This window comes from Podarcis cretensis (genome assembly GCF_951804945.1).
Source record: "Podarcis cretensis genome assembly, chromosome: 8".
Taxonomy (NCBI): Eukaryota; Metazoa; Chordata; class Lepidosauria; order Squamata; family Lacertidae; genus Podarcis; species Podarcis cretensis.
Window position 1 is genome coordinate 4,622,501 of NC_137177.1, and position 17,276 is coordinate 4,639,776.

At 46.9% G+C, this 17,276-nt stretch overlaps 1 protein-coding gene and 1 long non-coding RNA gene across 2 annotated transcripts in view; both read right to left on the bottom strand.

Annotated features, from left to right (window-relative positions):
- Nucleotides 1–16,765, bottom strand: part of LOC307221215 (cytochrome P450 2A13-like) — a 19,527-nt gene extending 2,762 nt beyond the window's left edge. Inside the window, exons 1-8 of the mRNA XM_079985595.1 lie at nt 16,636–16,765; nt 11,955–12,145; nt 7,023–7,185; nt 4,729–4,878; nt 2,762–2,922; nt 1,984–2,160; nt 1,589–1,730; nt 1,242–1,429 (exon numbers count right to left, since the gene is read on the bottom strand). Coding sequence (XP_079841721.1) covers nt 1,242–1,429; nt 1,589–1,730; nt 1,984–2,160; nt 2,762–2,922; nt 4,729–4,878; nt 7,023–7,185; nt 11,955–12,125 — 1,152 coding nt within the window. The 5' untranslated portion in view covers nt 12,126–12,145; nt 16,636–16,765. The remainder of the gene's footprint in view (nt 1–1,241; nt 1,430–1,588; nt 1,731–1,983; nt 2,161–2,761; nt 2,923–4,728; nt 4,879–7,022; nt 7,186–11,954; nt 12,146–16,635) is intronic.
- LOC307221408 lies at nt 5,656–7,016 on the bottom strand. Its single transcript, XR_013841377.1, has 3 exons — nt 6,805–7,016; nt 6,572–6,745; nt 5,656–5,769 (listed from the first exon to the last, which is right to left on the bottom strand). It is a non-coding gene; the product is annotated as an uncharacterized lncRNA (long non-coding RNA).
- Nucleotides 16,766–17,276: the final 511 nt, after the last annotated feature.

The following is a 17,276-nucleotide window of genomic DNA, read 5'->3' on the forward strand; positions in this document are numbered from 1 at the left end:
AATGTGAAAATTTAATAAAAATATTATAAAAAAAAAAAAAAAGAAATGAGAAGATACGGGAGAAATGGGAGATTTCAACACCAGGCCGACTGGTGCAGTGGTCAGTTCTGAAATGCAGGAGCTTATCATAGCCATGCCCACCCCCACCCCCCAGAAAGTCCACAAATACAAGCAACTGTGGCAATCAATCACTTTAGATAAAAGGTAAAGGGACCCCTGGCCATTAGGTCCAGTCGTGGCCAACTCTGGGGTTGTGGCGCTCATCTCGCTTTATTGGCCGAGGGAGCCGGCGTACAGCTTCCGGGTCATGTGGCCAGCATGACTAAGCCACTTCTGGCAAAGCCAGAGCAGCGCACAGAAACGCCATTTACCTTCCTGCTGGAGCGCTTTGATGTGCTTTCGAACTGCTAGGTTGGCAGGAGCAGGGACCGAGCAACGGGAGCTCAGCCCGTCACGGGCATTCGAACTGCCGTCCTTCTTATCGGCAAGTCCTAGGCTCTGTGGTTTAACCCACAGTGCCACCCGTGTCCCTATCACTTTAGATAAACATACCCTAATCCCAGAAAGAGCAGCATAGTTGCATAGTGCAAGACCCCATTTATGAGAGTTAGCACAACTCTGGTCCTTTGCCTTGCAAGCAGCCAATAGGGCTGGCAGAGGCATTGCGACTGGTGCCTGGTGGGGGGGACGGTGGGGGTGGGTGAGTCAGCAGGGAGGTTGGTGCTCTGTGGAAGTACCAGAGGAGCCCTTGTGGTCCTTCTGCTGACGTATCTGCACAGCGCTGGCCTCGCAGCTGCCTCGCTCCTCCTGCTAAGCCACAGCGATGCCAGGAGAACAAGGGAATCTTGCTGGGCCTCCCCAGAATCCACACCTGCTATAGTTTCTCCAAGGACCACCATTGAACTCTCTGGTGCCTGCATGCGACTGAAGAAATTGTCCATCTAGCACGGGACACTACCCTTGGTGGTGCTGTGGGTTAAACCACAGAGCCTAGGACTTGCCAATCAAAAGGTGTCTATTCCTGTAATGGGAATTGAACCAGAAAGGGCTGGACTCCTGATGTTCTGAAGACACAGGCAAGATTTATGAGGAACTGTGCTGAGATCAAGAACAGGATCCCCAAGAGTCGGTGCTCACACACTAACAAGACAGAGTGCTTGGGGAATTTCGCTGAGCCACAAACTGTATCTGGAAACTGTACCGAAGGGTCTGAGCCTCAGAAACTAATAGAACCACTGTACCTTGGGAAGGTTGTATCCCCGGAACTGGGTATCACGGGTCACACGTCTTGCTACCCCCAAGGGGAGCATGTCACCAAATCTCTGGATCTCGTGGATCACAGCATCCGTGTAGGGCATCAGGGGACGGTCATCCATGTTGGGAGTGCGATTCGAGCCAATCACCCGTTCAATCTCTTCGTGGACTTTCTCTGTTGAGAAATCATCAGAATGAGACCAACAGTGCTATTTGCACCTTCCAGGGAACTAAAGAAGGATCCCAGCTCATAGCTGGGAAAGCAAAGAGGGACCCTCCCACAGAAAGGCAAAGACACATCTCTCCACCCTATTCCCCCCCCTTCCGCAGTCACCTTCAACCTCCGGGTATTTCAGCAGAAGCAGGAAGCCATAGCGTAAGGTGGTGCTGACCGTTTCTGTGCCAGCGAAGAAGATGTTGAGGGTTGTCATAACGAGATTCCTTGCAAAGAACTCTGTGTTTGGGTTTTTCTTATCCTAAGTCAGAAGGAAAATGGTAATGGAGGATGCTTCATAGATTATATGTGGGTAGAGACTAAAATCTGCTCTTCATATGTCTTCAAAGCTTGTTCTTTCCTGCTGATTGGCTAACCTGCAGTGATGTCACGATTAAACCAGTGAGGATGAAGGGACAGTTGAGTAGTGTTGAAAAGGTGGCTTCGTTCCAGAGATCCTAATTTCCTTTCAGACAAATACTTTGATCACAATACTTAGAATGAAATCACCATACCTGCTGCATTTTCACCAGGAAGCAGTCAATGAAATCCCGAGGGGCGTTGGGGTCCAGGGTCTCCTCGTGGTCTTTTACCTTCTCCATGATGAACTTCTCCAACCCTAAGAGCTGCTTGAAGGCTTCATGTTGTGGGCCAGGGAGGTACTGCATGACGCCCGAGAACATGTCGTAGAGCTGTTTGTGTTGGTTTCGGAGGGTGAGGGGAGAGAAAACAGATATTGCACAAAGTGAAGCTGAGGTGAAGGTCTGTGGAAGTTGGAAACATATCATGGAAGTTTGGAAGAGACTAGAAAAAAAGGCAGACTCAGAAAGTCTCTCTCCAGGAAGAACAGAACAGGCAGGTGGAATTCCTGACTCCAGATAGAACTTGGCATCAACTGCTGACTAAGCTATCAGCTGTAACAGACATGACTTCTCCTCTTTTGGGGATAAGGATGGAGACTTGGAGGAGGACTCAGAGGGTGAGAAGGAATTTCTTACCGTGCTAGCATCCTCAACAGCTCAATCTGGGATTATGTGAGGCTGAAGCAACATTCTAAACTTGCTTGAGTCAGACCTGGCCAAGCAGCAAGGCAGATCAGGAGTTGCAGCACCATGGAGAGCTCCAAGTGAGAAACTTGCCCCAACAACGGTCAATAGCTTTTTATTAGCCACTGCCAAGCACTGTTCCTTGTGGAGATCTTAGATTCTTTCAAGACCAGGGGAAAGGGGCAACTCTTCTTGTTTCCATGGCCTCATCCCATGTGCTCTCCCTCTCCCCTCCCCTCCAATTTACCTGCCCCCAAGAGGTGGCAGTGAACTGGAAGCTACCCAGCATCATGCTGAGCAGGGAGACGAACTCCTGATCTTCGTATTCAAAGCGGTCGCCAAAGGCAATGGAGCTGATGACGTTGGACACCGTGCGGCTCAGCATGTAGGTGGGGTCAAAGGGTGCGCCTGGAAAGAAATACACACAAAGGGAGCACCTAGAAAGCATGTCACTCAACCCAGGAACAAATCAAGAGTACACTTTGCACGGGACAAGGATAGCTGTGACTTTAAAGATGAATGGGAACCTTTTACAAAGTATTTAAAGAAGCAACAAAGTGAACTGGACTCCTTGGCAGGCTTTGAATAAACACTCACAAACTTTTTATTGATAATAACCAGTCAGATAAATTAAGGGTTTATACAATTTTGTAACATGCAGAGAATAGCATTTATAGAGAAACCAGAGATTGGAACTGAGGGAAGTCAGGGGGGTTGTTTTATGGGGGGGGATTAAGGATGATATGTTTTAAGATAATATGTTTTGTTTAAATTCCTAATAAAAAATATTTTTTTAAAAAAAAGAGTACACTTTGCAAAGCAGTACAGTCTTACCTCATTATTCCTTTGAGAAACATTACTTCAATAGGATGTAGAGTGTTGGTGATGTATTTAGCTCTGGCTAGGTTACGTCTGTTTCCACCCATTACCAAAAGTTAATATAATATTCGGTATAAAGCCTTCAACTGCCCACTTATATGCCCACTGTTTCTAACTACCACCTGTAACTCATTTAGCAGCATTTCTTGAAGATATCAAAACTGAGCTCACAGACTGACTGATTGATTGATTGATTGATTGAGAACCTGGCTTCTGCAGCTCTGGCTAGGAAAATGAAATATGGCATTGCAAAGCATCCAAGACACCCTGGATGATAGAAAAATTCTGAAAGGGGGCTGAGGACGTGGCAGAGGCCACACATTGCAAAGTCATCTAGAATGATTTCATCCTACTCTCTTAAACCCATCAGAGGATTTTGATCCCAAGTTGTGTATTACAGAGATAGGCCAAGTAGACCCTCCCCTGGACTTCCATCGTCCACATGAAGGCTAAGGACTAGGGTTGTCTGAGGCTGTTTCCACTTCCTATACACAAATACAAGATGGGTGACACCTGGCTTGAGAGCAGTACATGTGAAAAGGATCTAGGAGTCTTGGTTGACCACAAACTTGACATGAGCCAACAGTGTGACGCGGCAGCTAAAAAAGCCAATGCAATTCTGGGCTGCATCAATAGGAGTATAGCATCTAGATCAAGGGAAGTAATAGTGCCACTGTATTCTGCTCTGGTCAGACCTCACCTGGAGTACTGTGTCCAGTTCTGGGCACCACAGTTCAAGAAGGACACGGACAAACTGGAACGTGTCCAGAGGAGGGCAACCAAAATGGTCAAAGGCCTGGAAACGATGCCTTATGAGGAACGGCTAAGGGAGCTGGGCATGTTTAGCCTGGAGAAGAGGAGGTTAAGGGGTGATATGATAGCCATGTTCAAATATATAAAAGGATGTCACATAGAGGAGGGAGAAAGGTTGTTTTCTGCTGCTCCAGAGAAGTGGACACGGAGCAATGGCTACAAACTACAAGAAAGAAGATTCCACCTAAACATTAGGAAGAACTTCCTGACAGTAAGAGCTGTTTGACAGTGGAATTTGCTGCCAAGGAGTGTGGTGGAGTCTCCTTCTTTGGAGGTCTTTAAGCAGAGGCTTGACAACCATATGTCAGGAGTGCTCTGATGGTGTTTCCTGCTTGGCAGGGGGTTGGACTCGATGGCCCTTGTGGTCTCTTCCAACTCTATGATTCTATGATTCTATGATTCTATGATTCTATGATTCTATGATTCTATGATTCTACTCCCAAAGTTAAGAGTGTCTTGACCTGGTTTGGACCACTAGCATAACATGAGTCCATTTCTTAAAGATACCAAAACTGAGCTCACTTTTTGTTGCCCTCAGTGATTCCAGCAGGAAGTGGGCCTCCTCCACGATCCGGTCTTCAATGGATCTCCTTCCCATCCCAAAATTCCTCAGTGTTGTGATGGAGAACCGGCGTAGCTGTTTGGCCCGTTCCCCGTTACTGAAGACAACCCCTGAGAAGCAGAGGAGGAGGGGGAAAGAGGAGGAGGAGGAAGGCATGTGCTCTGAATGAGAACGTGGTTGGAACTGCACAACAATGAAGAATGTCCCCCTTAAAAAATCACATTTTGAATTTTTTGCCTGGTTTTTAAAATTGTAATTTCAGCATTTGGAAGAACATTGTAAGCATCAGGGTTTCCTCTCATAGGGTGTGTGCCTGGGTGTGTTGTTGTGTGCAAAGAGAGTTGTGGTCTTTATAGGATCTGTTGGAATTCCAGCTCCGTGAATGCAGTCATGGGATTGTTGTCTATCACATGACTGTGGATATTTTGACTCCACAGAGTGCGAAGTGACGGAGACAAGATGCTTGTGTTACTGTGTTCCGTGAAGTGGGACTATTGTCCTTTGTTCTTTTTCTCTTGGCTGTCCGATGGTAGAGAGAGAGGGAGAGCCATGTTGCAGTGCTCCGTGTGTGTTTATATGTAAATAAAGTAGATTAGCCAAAATGCTGAGTTGCTGAGGTCTGTCACACAAACTGCGAAGAGTCTGCGGATCCCTAAGTGTGCCGATGTCTGTTGGCATCGGTCGCTGTGATGTTCGGGCTGAAGAAAGCTTTTGAAGCTCCCGAACGAGCGACCAAGAGGGCGGGAACCTGCCAGTCGGGCATGTGTCTCTGCCAGGGTCCTACTCAAGTGTAGGCTGAACTCCTGACAGGATCATGGAGTTGGGTGGGATGGGGGCTTGCAAACTCTTGTCTAGCACTCTTCTTGATGGCTTGTCTCAATGGCATTGGAAGACATTCTCTCTGCCTCACTTCTTTCCACTGTAAAATATGTATTTTAAAAATGTACTTCAGGCACATCCAACTCCCAAGAGACTATGATCTACTCCCAGTACAAGAAAGCCTCTCCTCCTTCCAGAGGGGAGGTGTTGTGAGCGGGAGCCGGTTCCCGCGTCACGCAGGGGGCATTCTGCCCCCTGCCCAACCATCACCGCTGGCACAACACGCCTCCCAGCCGGTCACCCAATCGGGAGACACCGCAGGGGTGTGGTCTGGCTGTTCAAATGCGGCCACGCCAGCTCTCCCCTACCATTGCCCTGCCGATTTTTGTGAGTACCCACCCACCACTCCCTTTAGTGCGTAGTTTCTCGCTTGACCTTGCTATGGACCCATGGTTGGTCGCCCTGGTTGCCCAGGGGGCCTGGTAGGAGTTTTTTCCAATTGGCAAATTGGCACCGGCCTCTTGGTTTGTTTGTTTTTTTGCCTACCTTGTAGCAATCGTCACAACTTTCTTGGTATTTGGCGGTTAGGAATTGGAATTTGTTGGTGTGTGGAAGGGCAGGGTGTGGCCATCGTCTACCCCTTCACTTATGGGTATTTCGTTAAAGGAATCCGGCGGTCGTGGATCCTGTCCGATGCCCTGCATGGCGGGGGGCCATAGCATGACCCCCGGTGACATCAGGGGAGAGCTTATAGTTGTATTTGCATCAACAGGCTCCCCCTACTGGTGGTTACCCCCTCGTCAGACTCACCCCTCACTCTGAGTTGGTGGAGCCAAATTTGCTCTTGTCCAATGCCTAGGCCAATACCTTCTCACATGCTGTAATCAATAAAGTTGTGGCCTTTTCTAGCCTATTAACCTAATATGCCGTGTCCTCGTGTCTTTATTATTCCTAAGCGGGGGATGGGTCCTCGAATCACAAAACTGGCAGTGATCTACCCATTGTCATTGGAGGAAGGAGGAGTGCCCCGAGTTGTTGAGCCTAAGGGGGAATGCCATAAATGGATCACCAAACAATCTACTGCTGACAGACACAAGCAGCGCTGAAGCCAAGTATCGTATCTGCTATCACCAGCTGCAGATGCCAAACGACTGCCCACTTGATGTGATGGAGGGACAGAGTGAGGGGGATGGGGGGTGGAGACATTCATTAGCCACTTTAAATAATCCCGCGATCGATCAGGAGCCCGCGATCCACCAGTATCATCCAGGGATCTATCTGTCGATCGAGGTCGACCGGTTGAACATGTCTGATTTGCTTCATAGGACCAGGGGAGGTTCACTAGAAGTGCCCTATAGATGCCCATAATCATGCTGTCTGGTCTGCATTTAAAAAATAATAATAATGCTTCTGGACTGCAAAAGCAGAGACTGACCATAACCCCGGAAAAGCCAGTCAAAAGTGGCTTGCTCTCCACGGCCGCTGAACTCTTCAGCCTGGTCCACTAGGGCCTCCTTCACGGCATCGTATCCACACAAGACCACAACACGGCGGGGCCCTAAGTGGATGGTGAAGACAGGACCATATTTCTCACGGATCTGTGAAAAGAGGAGGAGGGCATTGTGTGAGGTGATGGAACAGATGGAGAGATGGAGCAAACAGATTGGTTTTCAGGAAGACAAGGAATCTTAAACACTGGCTATCATGTGTTGGTGGAAGAGGGGGGCAAGACATGTCAGGAAGGCAGGAATGGCTGTGATGATGATGATGATGATGATGATGATGATGATGATGATGATGATATGCCACCCTTCATCCAAAGATCTCAGGGCGATTCACAAGATAAAAAAAATACAGGATAAAAATTCCAGTTTCATTGACACCAATGACACAGGTAGACTGCAGGAGCGTTTGGGTCGGTCGTTGCAGTTCAGTGTTGGAGCTAACTCTTTATTCTCAAAACCTCCATCTCCATAGAACTCTCAGCAGTTCATTCCCGCTGGTCTTACTGCATGCAAATCAGTTGCTGAGACTGAAAGTCCCCACCTTCGCAGTGCTGCCCTCCCCCTCCCCCAGTTTAGATGCAGGCCCCACCCCACTACCTTCCCGCTCCGAACTACCTCCTTCCCCTTCACAGCCCTGCTGCTGCCAGCCCCATCACCACACCTTCAACCTCACCTGTGCCTGCTCTACCACCACAGTGCAGCAGCAGCAAGGGTGCAGTGACAAGGGCAGGGGGGCTGTGTTGGCAGCCCAGGAAAACTCCCAGGGAGGGAAGCTGTCGGCAGCACGATGGTAGGGTTGGGGCCAGATCTCCTGGCCAAGCAAATGGCTTCACCTCACCTAATGCCCCTGGTCTCCACTTTCACCTGCTGGGTGCAGATGGTTCTGCGGACGAGGGAACAGTAGAAATAAAGGAGGACGGCACTGGAGTTGAAAGCATGTGAGCTGTGCAGGAGCAAGCAAGCTAGCAAGCTCCAAACAAGCTGCCAGCTAGCTCTGCAGAGGCTTCTTTTATTAGCAGAAGTCAACAATTGGAAACAGGAGTGAAACCACCCTGAACTTAATGTATTTCCAGGAAGGCCAGTTGCAGGTAGCTCTGCAGGTGGAACTGGTACAACAGGGGTATACAGTCATAGGTAAGCATGACTAAGCCACTTCTGGTGAACCAGAGCAGCGCATGGAAACGCTGATTACCTTCCCACTGGAGCGGTACCTATTTCTCTACTTGCACTTTGACGTGCTTTCGAACTGCTAGGTTGGCAGGAGCAGGGACTGAGCAACGGGAGCTCACCCCGTTGTGGGGATTCGAACCACCGATCTTCTGATCGGCAAGTCCTAGGCTCTGTGGTTTAACCCACAGCACCACCCGCAGCCCAGTCATACCTTGGGATAAATACGATTCAGTATTTAAGTATTTTCGGGTTGCGCTCCGCAGCGACCCAGAAGTAACGGAGCACATTACTTCCGGGTTTTGTCGCTCACGCATGCGCAGATGGTCAAAATGATGTCATGCACATGTGTGGAAGCAGCAAAAAACGACCCGCGCACACGCATACGCATCTTACGTTCTGTTCAGGATACGAACGGGGCTCTGGAACGGATCCTGTTCACATCCCGAGGTACCACTGTACTATGTGTATGGCAACTGTCTGTTTATGTCACTTGATGCGGCACTAGCTTACACAGCAACGTTTACCTAAAAATGGGGGTGTTAGGATTTTTATCTATCCGAGCTGCTCCAGCAGTGGTAGTATGTTCTGTATACATCATGTGAGTGCCTGAGTGAGCGTGAGACAGGAAGTCTCATTACTGTTGAAAGTTAGTTTCACTTCTGTATGTGTCACCGTTTTCTGTCCTGGTGTTCAAAGAGCACAGACGTGCTGATGGAGTCTTTGTATATATGCTGTGCACCTTGCCAACAAAGGTCCGTATAGTTCAAGCTATGCTTTTCCCAGTAGTGATGTATGGAAGTGAGAGCTGGACCATAAAGAAGGCTGATCGCCGAAGATGGAATGCTTTTGAATTATGGTGCTGGAGGAGACTCTTGAGAGTCCCATGGACTGCAAGAAGATCAAACCTCTCCATTCTGAAGAAAATCAGCCCTGAGTGCTCCCTGGAAGGACAGATCCTGAAGCTGAGGCTCCAATACTTTGGCCACCTCACGAGAAGAGAAGACTCCCTGGAAAAGAACCTGATATTTGCAAAGATGGAGGGCACAAGGAGAAGGGGAAGACAGAGGACGAGATGGTGGGACGGTGTTCTCTAGGCTACCAGCATGAGTTTGACCAAACTGCGGGAGGCAATGGAAGACAGGAGTGCCTGACGTGCTCTGGTCCAGGGGGCCACAAAGAGTCGGACACGACTAAATGACTAAACAACAACAACATATCTACAAACGGAAATTCTTCTGCTATGATAAACCAGAAGATTAGTGTGCTCTTCTCAGGAGAGAAGGGTCACTTATGACTGGTCTCTCTGGACTGAGGGAGATCTACAGGCAGAGAGGGCCACTGGAGAGACACTCCAAAGACTTGGGAAGTTGGCAGCCTTTCCCGGGGCGTGTTTCCAACACATTTCCAGCGCTAGCAATACACGTGTCAGATAGGTGTTTTCCCCCCAATGTTCCCCTGATACTCTAAAGTCTGTTTGTCTCCAGCCAAGTGGAACTTTAAGCAAAGCTTTCAGTGAGGGAGGCAAAGGTCAGAGAACGGGCATGGCAGCCAGACACGCTGTGGCATGTCTTATGCGGAGGTGGGGTTGTGCCCCCACGCTGCATCCGCATCCCCACAGGAACTCGAACCAATTCCGAAGAACCATATAGTTGTGTTCGGATAAAATGCATGTCGATTAATGCATCCCCCCACACACACACACAAATGTGCAAAAGCAGTGACTACAGTTGCACATATTCTGAAAACAGCACACACAGTGGCAGAAAAACAGCTCTTCAAACTTTAGATCCCTGCCCTTTAGAATTGGAGAAAGAAAGGAAAAACCTTACAAAAACAGCAACGCCTTTAGGCAGTGCCAAGAAAGACTGCAAAAACATCCTGTCATTACCTCACCCATCAAACAGCAGAAGTGGAGACCACACTCTGAGGGAGCTTCTAATTAACGCTTGCAAACCCTTTTTCATGAATGGAAAAGCCAGAAATATATGAATACAGTAGTTTGTTTTAAAACAGAATTCGAACGAAAGTCACAAAGTCATGTGCAGAGTGGATCAGAGGGGTTCTGAGCCAGGTCACAGGCAGAAAAACAGAGCAGAGCTTTCCAGACTTTGTGTGTTGTGATATGCCTTTTAGACATGCCTCATTTCGCGACACAGCAAATCAGTTTTACTAGCAAACTGGAGGTTAAAGCAACCCCTTTCCAGCCCCAGGAGGAGCGCAGGGAGCATTCGCGCGACACATCTGCACACTGCAGCCAACACATGAACATGTCAAGACACAGAGATTGGGAAAACTCTTGGTTAGACTGTGTATAGGACCAGGTCCTGGGTCATAATAATAATAATAATAACCTTAATCTTCATTTTCATCATCATCATCATCTACAAAAGCTGGAACACAAATGCCTCATCTTGTTCTCTTTCCTAGTCCAGTCAAGGCAACACCATCGCTGCCTAAACTGGGGTGTGGGAAGAGCCCTGGGATTTTTGAGCGCTTCACTAGAAATAGCACAACAAAGAGGCAAAGGCTGCCTTTTATTCCTGCGTGGCAGGGGGTTGGACTAGATAACCCTTGGGATCCCTTTCTGACTCAAACATAGATTCTGTTCATTGGGGGACTGCCCCATTTTCCTTCATGCCCTCCTTGTTTGCGGGGGTCACCCCATACAGCCTTTTTGTCATTTGCATGACATTTGCAGTGTGTGTGTGTGTGTGTGTGTGTGTGTGTGTGTAATGCAAACCTTTCTGGGTACCCACCCTTCATTCTGACTTGTCTGTAGGGAGGCTACATAGCAAGCAATGGGTGCCCCAACACTTTCCAGGGCATTCCCACATCACTGTCCTTACAATGAATCTATGAGTTATGTATCTATGCTTGATGGTGACAGCAGTCACGAAATTAACAGACGCCTGCTTCTTGGGAGAAAAGCAATGACAAACCTAGACAGCATCTCAAAAAGCAGAGACATCACCTTGCCGAAAAAGGTCCGTATAGTTCAAGCTATGGTTTTCCCAGTAGTGATGTAGGGAAGTGAGAGCTGGACCATCAAGAAGGCTGATCACCAAAGAATTGATGCTTTTTAATTATGGTGCTGGAGAAGACTCTTGAGAGTCCCATGGACTGCAAGAAGATCAAACCTCTCCATTCTGAAGGAAATCAGCCCTGAGTGCTCACGGGAAGGACAGATCCTGAAGCTGAGGCTCCAATTCTTTGGCCACCTCATGAGAAGAGAAGACTCCCTGGAAAAGTCCCTGATGCTGGGAAAGATGGAGGGCACAAGGAGAAGGGGACGACAGAGGACAAGATGGTTGGATAGTGTTCTCGAAGATACCAGCATGAGTTTGACCAAACTGCAGGAGGCAGTGGAAGACAGGAGTGCCTGGTGTGCTTTGATCCATGGGGTCACGAAGAGTCGGACACGACTAAACGACTAAACAACAACAACAATCTATGCTTGATGAGCCACTTGGGACACAAGAAGTGAACCTTCTCACGCCTGGCTGAGGAATGTGCACTTGGAGCGTTCCTGCACTGCAGGGGTTGGGCTACGTGACCCCTGGGATCCCCTCCTTCCACACTTCTAGGCTTCCAAGTCCCCGAGTGGCTTGCAAAACTATTGAGGACACTTGGCACTTGGCCAGGAAGTGAGAGGGAAGACGGCCAGATGGCCGGACAGGCGTCCAGAGAGTTACCTTCATCAGCGACTGATACATGTCCGTTGTGTTGACTTGCAGCAGGTTCCCAATGAAGGGCAGCGGAGTTGGTCCAGGCGGCAGCTTCTCTTTCTTCTTCCATGCCGAGAGGAGCAGCAAGCAGAAGAGGAAGGAGGCCAACAAGAGGGTCCATGGGCCCAGGAGGTCCATGGGGCAGCTGGAGTGGTAGCCTGCAGGTGGGGAGGAGAGGAAGAGATGGAGTTCCTGGAAGGAGCTTATCCAGCTCAGCCTCAGCTTCCGAAAGTTGCAATTAAGTGAACAACAGATTTATTTATCTACCCTCTTTCTCTGCAATCGGAGATGACAATAAATTAATTTCCAGAAGCTCCAGAGTGGATTGTTCACTGACAGGATAGAGAAAATCTACTGGGTGAGTGATCTGGGAGTGGGAGAAAATCTCAGCATTGCCTAAGAACCACTTAAGGCACTGGGGATCAATCCAGCAAAAACACTTGCCACTCCTCTTATTGTTTTATTTCACTGCCTTTGAAACTACGCCTATGTCAATTTAAGTGCTCATGCAAAATGTGACCTGATTTAGGTTATTGGTGAAGGTACTTGATAAAGAACAGGCAGAAAGCTCAGTTTGAACTATAAATCAAACAAAGGTGTTCTCTATCTCTGAGAGGTTTTCTCCCGGGCTTGTCCTGCGGTTCTTTTGTGCCTCCGTTGTTCATATTTATTTTGCAAAGGAAATTTGTACTTGTGATGAGATTGGAATTCTAAGCATCTTGAGGACACACTTCTTGACTGTGAGAAGGCTGCACTGTGAATGAATGTGACTGCAAGAATGGAGAATTTTGAAAGGCAATCCATTGACAGTTAATGTGGCAACAGCACTGTTTAAGGAAACAGGTATGCAGGTGAGAAAAATGATTCTAGGAGAATCTGTTGATGAAGTGCCAGAATTGCCAGGAAAGGAGATAGAAGCTCCTTTTCTGGCAATTGCAGGCTCAGATCGGGGGGGGGGGAGGGGGGGAGCCAAGGGGGAAGAAAAAAAAAAATTTGAATCAGAGACGCAGTCTGGAAAGCAGAATGGAATGGCAGAGTTGCACATCGGTGTGCAAAGGTCGGGAGGAACAGAGCTGCCAAATAGTGGAGATTTGGTTTATTTATTTTAGGGGGGGGTCAGGAGTGGAGCCAAAGCAGTCTCAAAAGAATCTTGCTTCCCTGGTTAACTGGAAGAAGAGGAGAAAGACTGGACAAACAGGATTGATGGACTGATATATAGATACAGGACTGGAACAGAGCTGATATCTGGATGGAAACAACACAGGAAATGGATTGGGATACAAATTAAGGTTTTAAAGTGACTGAACTTCTATGCATTAATATACAAACACAGCTTTTAAAAAGCTTTTCTTTCGGAGGAGGAGATAAAAAATAAAGAGGGACTGTTTTATAATAATAATAACAATAATTTATTATTTATACCCCACCCATCTGGCTGGGCTTCCCCAGCCACTCTGGGCGGCTTCCAAATTGAAACAAAATTTAAAAATCCCTTCCACTAGCACCTTAAAGGTAAAGGGACCCCTGACCATTAGGTCCAGTCGTGGCCGACTCTGGGGTTGCGGTGCTCATCTCGCTTTATTGCCCGAGGGAGCTGGCGTACAGCTTCCGGGTCATGTGGCTAGCATGACTAAGCTGCTTCTGGTGAACCAGAGCAGCACACGGAAACGCCGTTTAGCTTCCCGCCGGAGCGGTACCTATTTATCTACTTGCACTTTGACGTGCTTTCGAACTGCTAGGTTGACAGCGCCTTAGAGACCAACTAAGTTTGTTATTGGCATGAGGTTTTGTGTGCATGCACACTTCTTCAGAAGAATCTTTTTTAGACTTTCTGCATAAAAAAGGAAAAAGTAAACAAACTGGGGAGCACTGGGTGGAAGGCTGGCAAAAAAACAACGTCCAGCAAAAGGAATAATTGAATAAGATAGACGGAGCATTTGACCAACTGGAAGAAATATTGACGACACATCTGACCGGTGGACAGCTGCAGGTCCTTTTATCTCTTTCTTTCTCTCTTTTCTCTCATTTATTATCATTCTCATGTTATTTGTCTCATTCTACTGTGGTAAGAAGTGTATACAGGTGTGAGAGGCAGAGAAGGCGAGAGCACCCAGGGTGAGAGGCTTTGAGAAGAGAGGGGGGAGCCCAGGTGAGAGCTGGGAGGGCACACCTGCCTCTGGAGAGGATGAAAGTTAAGGTATAGTGACAAGGCAGGATCTTGCAGCTTCTTTTTCTCTTCCTTCTTCCTTTAGTTTCTTTCTTTTCTTTATTTCTTGCAGATGGGTTTGCTCCTTTTATTGTACAGTCATACCTCGGGTTACAGCCACTTCAGGTTGGGTTTTTTCAGGTTACGGACCGCCGAAACCCAGAAGTACCGGAATGGGTTACTTCCAGGGTTCAGTGGTCGCACATGCGCAGAAGCGCTAAATCGCCGTTTGCGCATGCGCAGAAGCATCCAATCGCAACGCGCGTGTGCACAGACGTGGGTTGCGAACGCTGCAACTTGCAAACGTGCATCCCACACAGATCACGTTCACAACCGAAGCGTCCACTGTATTGCAAAAACTTCAATTAAAAAACGGGGCAGGGCTCACCCAGCTGCTGAGAAACGGGCAACATCGCATCGGGGAAGAGGCTGCTAGGCCTGTGAACATTTCCCTCCCCTTCTCCATATTCATTGGCGTTTATATGGTGCTTTCCTGCCAAGTCGTCTCTTTTCAAAAATGAAGCACTGAAGCAAATAAATAATCTAAACTAAGAAGATGGCCCTGGGGATTAGGGCGGAACACACCGTCCAATTGGAGCAGGCCCTGAGGCTGGCTCTGCCTGTGACCCTTGCCTTCCTCCAACCCCCCCCCCCCCCCTCTTTCTGAGAACTTTTTCCTAGCTCTCAGGAGCGACTGTTCTTTCCTAAGAGAGACAGTGCAGCATAGTCAGTGGCGGAGATGGATGATAGAGATAGAAATAGATAAAGATAGATGATAGATAGATAGATAGATGATGGTGATGATAGATGATAGATGATAGATGATAGATAGATAGATAGATAGATAGATAGATAGATAGATAGATGATAGATAGATAGATAGATGATAGATAGATGATAGATGATAGATGACAGATGACAGATGATGATGATAGATAGATAGATAGATAGATAGATAGATAGATAGATAGATAGATGATAGATAGATAGATAGATGATAGATAGATAGATAGATAGATAGATAGATAGATAGATTAGATAGATAGATAGATAGATAGATAGATAGATAGATGATAGATAGATAGATGATAGATAGATAGATAGATGATAGATAGATGATAGATGATAGATGACAGATGACAGAAGAGAGATGATAGATAGATAGATGATAGATAGATATAGATAGAGATAGATAGATGATAGATAGATGATAGATGATAGATAGATAGATAGATATAGATAGATAGGTGATAGATAGATAGATGATAGATAGATAGATAGATAGATAGATGATAGATAGATAGATAGATAGATATAGATGATAGATAGATAGATAGATAGATAGATAGATAGATGATAGATAGATGATAGATAGATAGATAGATAGATAGATAGATGATAGATAGATAGATAGATAGATAGATAGATAGATAGATAGATAGAGATAGATAGATAGATGATAGATAGATGATAGATAGATGATAGAAAGATGATAGATAGATGATAGATAGATAGAGATAGGATGATAGATAGATGATAGATGATAGATAGATAGATAGATAGATAGATAGATGATAGATAGATAGATGATAGATAGATAGATAGATAGATAGATAGATAGATAGATAGATATAGATAGATGACAGATGACAGATGACAGATGATAGATGATAGATAGATAGATGATAGATAGATATAGATAGAGATAGATAGATAGATAGATAGATAGATAGATAGATAGATAGATGATAGATAGATAGATAGATAGATGATAGATGATAGATAGATAGATAGATAGATAGATAGAGATAGATGATAGATGATAGATAGATGATAGATAGATAGATGATAGATGATGATAGATGATAGATGATAGATGATAGATGATAGATGATAGATGATGATAGATGATAGATGATAGATGATGATGATGATGATGATGATATAGATAGATAGATAGATAGATAGATAGATAGATAGATAGATATAGATAGATAGATATAACCTTTCCTGTGCAGTCCATTTATGCCCCCCAGCTCTCCTCCCCCCCAGGGTTTCCAGCAACTCATATTCAGAAGCACTGCTGCCCCTGACGGTGGAGACAGAGCTCAGCCATCACAGGGAGGAGAAGGAGGGTGATATTGAACGACCACCCTTGAGTTCCTCCTCACCCCAGGGTGCCTGCCAAACCATTTCATTGAAGTGCCTCTGGTTGCCAAGCGTTCATGTTCCCCTCCCCTACAACGTCCTGGGAGAGGGAAGGGTGGGAGAGAGAGACACAGCTCAAGAGGGAGATTGGCATGGATGTACAGCCGCCGTTCGGCCATTCAGTGTCCAGGCTCTTTGCCCACGGATCCCGGTTAAGCTAAAAAAACGAGGTCTCCCTCCCATCCGCCAGGGTTCAAATGTCTTGCAAACGCCTCTCTGTGCCACTCTCCCTACCTTGGTCGGCTACTCAGTCTGTCCTGCTCCCTTCTCAAAATGCTTGTTGCACACAGGTCCACACCCTCTGCAACTGAGGCACCCAGAAGGGGAGGCAGTGGAGGAGGAGGAAGAAAGAGCTGGACTTAAGCCACACTCGCAGCTGCAGACATGAACTCAGTCGCCCGCTATTATTATTTCTATAGATTTGTTCTCCCTCCCCTTCACCTCCCACCCCAAAAAAGGACAGAAATAACAAAAGGGAGAGCGGGGGGGGGCACACACCAGAAATCTAAACCATGGGTAGGCAAAGTAAGGCCCGGGGGCCAGATCCGGCCCAATCGCCTTCTAAATCCGGACCACGGATGGTCTGGGAATCAGCATGTTTTTACATGAGTAGAATGTGTCCTTTTATTTAAAATGCACCTCTGGGTTATTTGTGGGGCCTGCTTGGTGTTTTTACATGAGTAGAATGTGTGCTTTTATTTAAAATGCGCTTCTGGGTTATTTGTGGGGCATTGGAATTTGTTCATTTCCCCCAAAAAAATATAGTCCGCGCACCCCCCACAAGGTTTGAGGGACAGTGGACTGGCCCCCTGCTGAAAAAGTTTGCTGACCCCTGATCTAAACTTTGAAAGCGTCACAACCTGGAAGGACAAAGA